Raw genomic sequence first — 8,785 nt, forward strand, 5'->3', positions numbered from 1 at the left:
GGTGATCTGATTTTCAGGGACTGAGCTCAAAGTTCATGCTCTGAAACGGCACAAATGGACTGAGGAGCTTGGAGGTGGGGAAAGCTGTGGGAGGGCTAGATGCTCTGATATCTTAGACAGAGCTGATACTCCTTGCCTCCAAGCGATCTCCTCCCCCCACCTTCTTCACAAACACGTCCCTAGCGGCAGCAGGCTCCGATCCGCAGCAGAGCCACTTCCACCCAGCGTCAGCAGGACAAGGGTAATTCCTTAGATGCATTTAATTTCCGTGACAAACGTGTTCCCCTGAACTGCCCCTCCACCACCAGTACAGCTTGCGGGGGCGGGCAGGATTCTAAGCTTAGCCGGAAATTTACCTGGCTGAACGAGCGCGGATTTTGGCTTTATCGCTGTGTCCATGTTACCATCAGTTCACCCACATGAACTGGTCTTTATTCTGCATTCATAACAATCACAAATAACCGGGGCAACTTTTCTAAGCACCGATTTCCACTGCATTTTAAAACTCCAGCCCCCGTTCCTTTACCTGGCTGGATCACTCCTAGACAGTAATCTCCCCCAACCCTCCCAAGCCCTAGGACAAAGACGAGGAATCGGGGGGTGGGGAGCTGGGTGTTTGTTTTCCCCTCCCCTCTCAAGCCTGCTGCTAGAGCCACTGTCTGACCGCAGGAAGTTTCAAACGTCTCCTGGCTGGGTGTTTTGCACGCTCCCACCTCGTGAGCAGCTGTCTGAGAAATGCCCACGGAGCTGCACAGAGAACATCCCCCGCCTCACTCGCACAATCCTTCCCCGAAAGTGTCTGCAGAGAGAAACTTCTGTCTCCCGCAGTTGTTGTGCATTGCACACTCGCGTCATCCCCCAGAGCACCGGCACCCGGGACACACACATACAATTAAAACATGCGTGTTACACCTGGCCTATGCACGCAGCCACACAAAACAAACACAAGGGGAGAAACAGCCCCCTGCCACCACAATCCACCGGCAGGATTCAGCCACAAACAGATCCCTGCTGACTTGAATAGGACTCTCCATATACTCTGCACTCGGGGAACGGCTCCGAGGAATCTGGCGTGAAGGGCAAACTTCTGTCTGCCCCTTCCATTGCCCTGCGCTCCCTTGCTTAACTTTTTGTGCCTGCCCAGATTGAACAGCAACAGCAGCAGATCTGGGAGAAGGTCCTGCCTGCGGCATCTGCAACGTTACCATCTGTTAGAAAGTAGTGGATGTAGTTTGAAGGAGGGTTACCTGTCCTATATTGACGTATCCGTATTTGCTAGCTATCCTGCTGGCTTCCTGATGCCCCCCAGTTATCCTCACAGCCCAGTGGTTGGTGTACATTCGAGTCCTGCAGGCGGGTAGCAGGAACCCCAGCAAGAGGGTGAGCAGGCAGAGACGGTCCCCTCCTCCTCCGCCTTTCCAGCAGCAGCGACTCTTCCAGCCCATCTTCTCCTCCTGTGCAAACAAGCCCCACGAAACTTCTCCTTCCTTCTTCCCAGGCTCCTCTCTCACCTCCAGGCGACACCACCAGCAGCAGCAAGTCTTCCAAAGTTACCCCGAAGAGGCAACTAGAAATAGCTTAGAATATTGCATTGAACTTTCTTTGGGTTTAAATTATTAGAGATTATGTATAATTATCATCAGCAACTGTTGTTATTATTAATCTCCCTCCAGGGATTAAGTAACTTGCTAGGAAAGCTCCTCTCACAGTTTCTGAGCTTCAGGCTTCTCCCTCTTTCCCCTGCTACATGGAAAGTCTTCTCTCTGTAGGGAGGGAGGTGTCCTTTGCTTTTCCTTCTTTCTCAGATTTCCCCCCTCTACTTATCTGCTCTCTCTTTCTTTATTTTCTTCTTCTCCTTCTCTTTCTCCCTCCCTCCCCTTGCCCAGAGTACAGCAGCAGCAGCAGGCAGTGTTGAGTGTTGGCAGCTGAGCTTCTCAGTTCAGTCAGCCTGTGTAACCTCCCTCCCTCCCTCCCTCTGACTAGTGAGTGCGGAGTGTGAGTGGAAATGGCAGCAGCGCCTTCCCTGCATAAGTCACTGTGCACCCCCCTTCTCTCCTCCAGTTCCCTCCCGGCTGATACTAGGAGCCAGCCCGGTCCTAGCGCCTTCCTTTACCCATTACAAATACAAAAACCTTAAACAAACAGCGCGAGGTGATCCCACAACTGAAAACAAACAGCCAACAACGATGGGAATTAGATTCAATTCATTATTTATTTCAGTGCACAGAACCTCGTAACGTACATGGTATCATCACCAGGCATGCAACCACATCCTACCGATCCAGTAGACGTGCACAGACATGCTAAACCCAGCTCCAGAACCATGCATCAGAAGTTTATAGTGTACATTTTTATACATTGCAATAATAATAAAAGAAAGTCAGCTCAACACCAGCACAGAAAAACAGACACCTAGAATTGCACATAAAAAACCTGTCACCTGAATAAAATCCACCCTCTCATTTCTTTATCATCCAGGATAAAACATTTCAAATACCTGTCAGTTACATATAAACATAATTCTTTTCAATTATAAGTTCTTTGGGTCAGGAGCTGTCACTGGATATATGTTTGTACAATGCCTAGCACAGTGAGGACCCAGCCTGACTGAAATGGAGATGTTATTGCAATATAAAATGTTAGTCATAACTAAAAATTTAGCTCTAATTATGCCACACCTCATAATACCCCATTAGGGATGAGTTGCAGGATTGTCTTTGTAGTCTTTGACATATTAATTAATTTGAAAATATTATTGCATAATAACACTGACAAATAAAAATCCACACACATAAACTATATTTTAAAACATGATAGTATAAATATTAGATATTTTATGTAGGAGCACTGGATACTGTGGCAACAGATGCTTTTGAAATGTGTATAATAAATATGTAATGTCTTTGAAGAGTATCTAAGAATATCTAATATTGCATTATATCATCACCAATTATACAAAGAGGCTTAGTCTTAGAGAAAGATAGGGTAGTGGTCTGAGCCTAGAACTGTGTATGAGGACCCAATGACTTCTAATGGTAGCTCTGAATAAGCATATGAATAGTAATGTTGTCTTCAATGGGATTACTCACGTGCTTTAATTTAAGCATGTGCTAAAGTATTTTCCCTGAAGCAAATCCTCATATTTGCTACCAGCCAATGATAGCTCCCTTGTTGTGACCTTGAACAAGTCCCTTAACTTAGCCTTGGTTTATCTGTAAAATGGAGATACATAAATCAATGTATCTACCTCCCAGGGGAGTTGGGAGGATTCATTAGTGTTTGAAAAGCTATTGAAAATTAAAAACTATATATAAATTCAAAGTATTATTTTTTATCAGAGACCCTAAAGAACATTACAGAAACAGGCATTAATATTCCCATTCCTACAGGAATCAGACATGAGAAATTAAATGCTTTTCAAAGGGTCACATAGCAAGTGGGCAGTATCTTGATCCCAGTTCTCTGCTCTAAACACTAAATATGTGGTCTCCCTAATTAAATGTAAATTAGCAACAACAAAAAATTATACAATCTATATTAAAATAGTCTATGCACCCAATTCACTTATTTTTTCTATAATCTTGTTATATTCTATTACTGGCCAACCTGCCACCATATAATGTCATTAAGTTCAAGGGGGAAAATCAGGAAAATCCACTCTCTACTCCCCCATGAATTATATGTTTCTTGTCTCTAAAATTTCACTTGCAAGGAAATATTTCTCTTCCCTGTATGTTTTTCTGTAGTTCACATTATCATTTGCTAATCATATTACAACACACTGTTTACCTCTGTCCTCAGTTCCAAGACTGCCATGGGTTTACCTCCTCTAGAAATTTCACAAATAATGATTCACTCTTTGGCAAACATGGGCCCAATCCTGGTTCCAGTGAAATCAATAGCAGAACTCTCACTGACTTCAAAAGAAGCAGGATTGGGCCAAGAAGGGGCTGTCATGTTGCTGATATTAATAAATCCACATTAATTGAATATGACATTAAATCTCCTCCAGCAATTAGCCCTCTTTATTGATTACTTCAGTGAAAATTACACAAGTCAGCTCTCTTTCACAGCATTCTACATCTGGAATGTTTAAAGTATATTTCATCGTAAATGATCTCCCTGCTGAAGTGTATAGCAATCAATGTCCTGCACTTGCAAAACCCAGCTCTCTTGCTGTTGATGTTTTTTTTTTAAATTAGGAGGAATGGGGAAATTGTTCACTGATCATTTCTCAATGGACTCACTTTTTTCTTCACTAATTTGTTTCCAGATGTACGTGTCTTTTTTTTTTTTTTTTGACAAACATAACATGCAAGGTATTGACCATAAATGAGAATTTATAAGTTAATGGGGAACAGGTCAAAAATGTTTAGCACTTATATCAATAAAAAAAAGTTGGTGATGCAATAGAACATTCTTCCACAGATAGACAACAGTACCATAAAGGGGTCAGGAATATAAGGCTATATTCTAAAAACCAGTTCTTGGTAAATGACACATCATTACCAGCCCCTAGAGACAAATCTAAGGGTATGTCTTCACTGCGGAGTTAACTCAGGTGATCAGGCTGAAGTGATCATCCAGGATAGCCTAGCTGGGATATGAGCAGCCTTACTGCAAAGCCATACTTGAGTGGATCCACTCTAGTGCATTTTCACTTGTGGGGTGCTAGGACTTCCCAAGGTCATATCCCAAGTTTCTTAGACCTTCAGTAAGCTGAGCCACTCTATTGTGAGAGAACTCTTCTGCCTTTCTGGGCACCTGTGTGAAGGCACTGAAGAACTGTCAGTACTCAGGTTGTTTAGCATCTAATCTCATTGCAAAATGGGCCGGTTACTATCCCCTGGGTAAGCAGCACTTGGGCTTTATTTGATACTCCAGGATGGGGCAAGTAGCCCAGGTGTAAAGCACCCTGGCACTCAGGGGAGAGGTGTTTTTGTGTGGACAGAAGCTGGGTTAAGGGCAGCACCTAAGAGTCCAAGTTGACTCTGCAGTGAAAACAAATTCTAAGGCTGTTTAAAGGTTCAGGATCATGTAAGTCTCTATCACCCATTCCACCACAACTTGCTTTTTCTACTCAGTTCTCTTCCGTGTTCCTACTACTTCTACCATCCAACCAATTCTGATCATTTCTCCATATTAAATGCAAACTTCCACCTGAATCTAGCTCTTTCCTTATTGTTATTAATACCTAAAGCCCTTTGCATTGTTACTCTCCATGATCATAATTATGAGGGTGTACTACCTATACTGGCCCTGAGAGCTTAAATTAGACCCAATTAACCTCTAGGCAGCACCTGGAGGAGGAGACGGAGCAGAAATTGATTAATCTAGACACAAAGCTCAACTGGGCAGACACAGATGGGGACTATATCAACCAGGAAGCTGGCAACAAGAGGGGTGGGAGAGAAGGTGTCTTTAACTGCTTCCTGGGTGGGTATGGCTTGAGGAAAGTAGCCTATGGTTACTCTGTGGGAGGAAGGACTGTGGTTTGGTAAACGCAGAGAGGTGGGTAAGGCTTGGGGGAATAACAGCAAGGTTTAAAGTAGGACAAACTTTCTCTGCTGATGAGATGGCTCCTGACCTGGGGCCCCCTGCTAGTTGCTGATTAAGTGGTACTGGTGGGGCAGTGAATAGGAAGACTTCCTGAGGTAACACAGTCCCTCTTGACAAATGAGCTCAGGAAGTGGGCGGGGAAGACCTGTATGGTGACCTGGCCAGAGGACTGAGTCAGAAAGAAGAGGCTGCAGTTCTTGGAGCTTGCAGGGCAAGAGGCTAATGGAAGAGACCCTGGCAGGGGATGCTGGAGATAATTTCCAGGATAGCTAGCAAGAGGTGCCACTAGTGGTGTGTGAACCCCAGGACAGTAATCCACTATCTGACCTTTGTCTATGCATCCATGGCTATTCCTATTTGATCTAAATCTCTTCTGTAGTCTTGCTACTCCCTGCTCCAAATTCTTTCCTAAGGCTCTAATTTCCCTTCTTCAGTTGTGAATTCCTGGGTCTCAATATGTCTGGTAGCACCTCTCATAGGTCTCTGGCTGTAGTTCACTTTAAGATTCCTCCATTCAAATTTTGCATGTTCTGGAGTTGTAGAAGTGTGCTTTGCACTCTAGGGTGTAATTAAGAAGGAAATCTCAGAGTGTCATTACACCTGAAGTGAGCAGCAAGTCCAAATCCTGCAAAGTAGCAACCAGATACGTTGGGCCCTGACAGTCTTTCAAAGTAGGAAAGGCTTTCATAAGTCACTTGGAGTACTTGTTAGTCAAGTTTTGGAATAGGTGGCCTGGGGCATGCTGAGTGAAACAGTAGCCACCCAGGAAAAGAATGTGGTTACTCTGAAAGCATGGGTGTTAGCTCAGAGGTTTAGGTAAGATTTAGCATGACCTCAGAACTTACTGTCATAGAGTTCAAAGCCAGAAGGGACCACTAGATCATCTGCTCTGATCTGCTATATATCACAGATCAGTACCCCCACATGAAACCCAACAACTGACCTTTGACCAAAGTAATACATCCCATAGGAGACTAACTATTGTGTGCCACAGCGAAAAAAATAGAAGGTACCAAGGTGCACCAATGTCTGAGGCCTCTGGAATAATAGGGAAATGATTAAGTGAGATGTGGGTGCCAGGCACTGGCTAGGATAGGTCTCACATCATGCTGTGGAGAAAGGTGAAAACCTCCAATTCCGCAACAGAGGAGGAAAACAGTCTATTTGAAGTGTAATTGTAAAACCATAAAAACCAGAGGACTTAAGGGAAGGTGTAGTTACTACAACTGACTTTAACCTCACTGTGCTTCACTTAACCTGTCTGAAAAGTGGGGTTCTAATTGTTGATGAAGAGCACTTTGAGTCCATGATGATGGGTGAAAATTGCTAACTATAATAATGGAAAATTGCAAAGATGTAGTTGATAACAGTGAGATGGCATAATCTAATGGATAGGGCACTGGATTGGGAGCAATGAGACCTTGATTCTTTTCCAGTGACTGCCGTTGACCTGCTGGGTTACTCTGAGCAATGCATTTAATCTCTGTGCTTCTGTTTCCCCTCCCACTTCTTGTCTGTCATCTCAGTTGAGAGCTGGGACTGTCTGTGTATGTGCAGTCCCCAGCAAATGGGGCCCCAAGTTTGTTTGGGTCCTCTAAGCATTACTGTAATACACATAACAATTTTATTCCTCAGGTGTCTCAGTATCTTTGCAATATTTCTTCTAAACCTCTTAGTATTAGCCCCCTGAACATTGTTTTCATACAAATGTGGAAATCTCTTAGGACTCATTTGCGTGACAGGAAATTGTTCAGCTTTTTGAGGTAGTAAAGATGTTTTCTCTTTTTAATTCCTTACTGAATCATGGACACTTGTAAAACTAGGTTCAGAAAAATATATCTGTAAGCATAATGTACACCTAATTTGTAGGTATTAAAGTTAATCAGAGCTAACTATGACTATCCACTGTCTTTCTCTAGTAAATGAAGGGGTCACTGCTGGCATCTACGATTCTTTCTAGAAGACAGATTCCTCTGTATCCTATCTCATGGGTACTTATGGCTCTCATCACTACAGTATCTGCTTTACAATTTAATGAATGTTTCTTCGCCATGTCCCTGTGAGGTAGGACAGTGCTATTACCCTCATTTTACAGATGAGGAACTCAGGCACAGAGAGATTAGGGTGCAGATTCTTAAAGGTATTTAAGGCCTGGCTGCCTCTTTAGGCACTACTGATACTTTCAGAGCCACTACTCAGCTGCTGTCTAACCCCATAGTCACCTAAGTTCCTCAGACACCTACATTTCTACTAGTCTGCATTTGCAAAATCACTTAAGCCCTGAGTCCACCCCAGGTGGATGAGCAGATTGGAGCCCTAGCTCAAGCTGAAGACCTAGAGGCCCCAAAGTGAGATGCTCAAACTAGGCAGGGGAGTGCCTACCTCATCAGTAGGCCCAATTCTCTAGGCATACTCTGAGCATGCCTAAGACCTGATACCTTTCAGATGCCACAGCAGGAGAGACAGATGTAGGTCACTGATGGGGGTGGGGTCAGAAAACCACCCATTACCAAGGCAGTTACGGGGCCCAGGGAGAGCATAAAAGAGGTATTAAGCAGGAGACACCTTTTCTGCTGCTAGGGCATGTGCTACCTAAGCAATTGACCTGGCTTTGGTGTCTCCATCCAGAGGAGGGTTCATGGCAGAGGGAGAGAGGTGCCTGTCTTTGACCCATCAGCCAATTTGCCCCAAGTCAGTTGCATAGGCACCTAAGGCCCTCTCCCCTCCCTACCTGTCTCCGGGGCATTTCATTCCTGTCTATCTTAGGTGAGTCTCCACTCAGCTCTATGACTTATGAGGATCCCTTTCTTAGACTTGTAACTCTTGCTGTGTATTCTATGGGGACCCTGAGCACCTAACTTGTGGTTGAGGTTTCTATTGGTCAGCAGGCCATCTAGTGATTAGCACAGCATCACTGAACAGAGCAATACCTAAGTACTCCTGTGAATCTAGCCTCAGTGACTTAACCACAGTCACATAGGACATCTGTGGCAGAGCAGATCTGGGTGTCAAGTTCCAAGCAAGTGCCCTAACCACTGGTCAATTTTCCTCTTACTGTGTTAACCAAAGTTTTTATAATGACTGTATCTCTATAGTAGACTTTTGTTGGTGTGGGGAATGTGATTAAACAGAGCTATGCTATCTGGCTGATGTCTATACTTTTCTATTTATTTAGGGCACAATTCAGCCAGGCATACTCACATTGATTAGTGCCCTGATAAATAAG

At 44.1% G+C, this 8,785-nt stretch overlaps 1 protein-coding gene across 3 annotated transcripts in view; it reads right to left on the minus strand.

Moving 5' to 3' along the window:
- PCSK5 (proprotein convertase subtilisin/kexin type 5) overlaps positions 1 to 1,997 on the minus strand; it is a 302,119-nt gene extending 300,122 nt beyond the window's left edge. For all 3 annotated transcript variants that reach the window (XM_030566779.1, XM_030566778.1, XM_030566780.1), the window contains exon 1: positions 1,248 to 1,997. In XM_030566779.1, the coding sequence (XP_030422639.1) occupies positions 1,248 to 1,445 (198 nt within the window). In that variant the 5' untranslated portion in view covers positions 1,446 to 1,997. The remainder of the gene's footprint in view (positions 1 to 1,247) is intronic.
- Positions 1,998 to 8,785: the final 6,788 nt, after the last annotated feature.

This window comes from Gopherus evgoodei, chromosome 6, assembly GCF_007399415.2.
Source record: "Gopherus evgoodei ecotype Sinaloan lineage chromosome 6, rGopEvg1_v1.p, whole genome shotgun sequence".
In the NCBI taxonomy this organism is placed as follows: domain Eukaryota; kingdom Metazoa; phylum Chordata; order Testudines; family Testudinidae; genus Gopherus; species Gopherus evgoodei.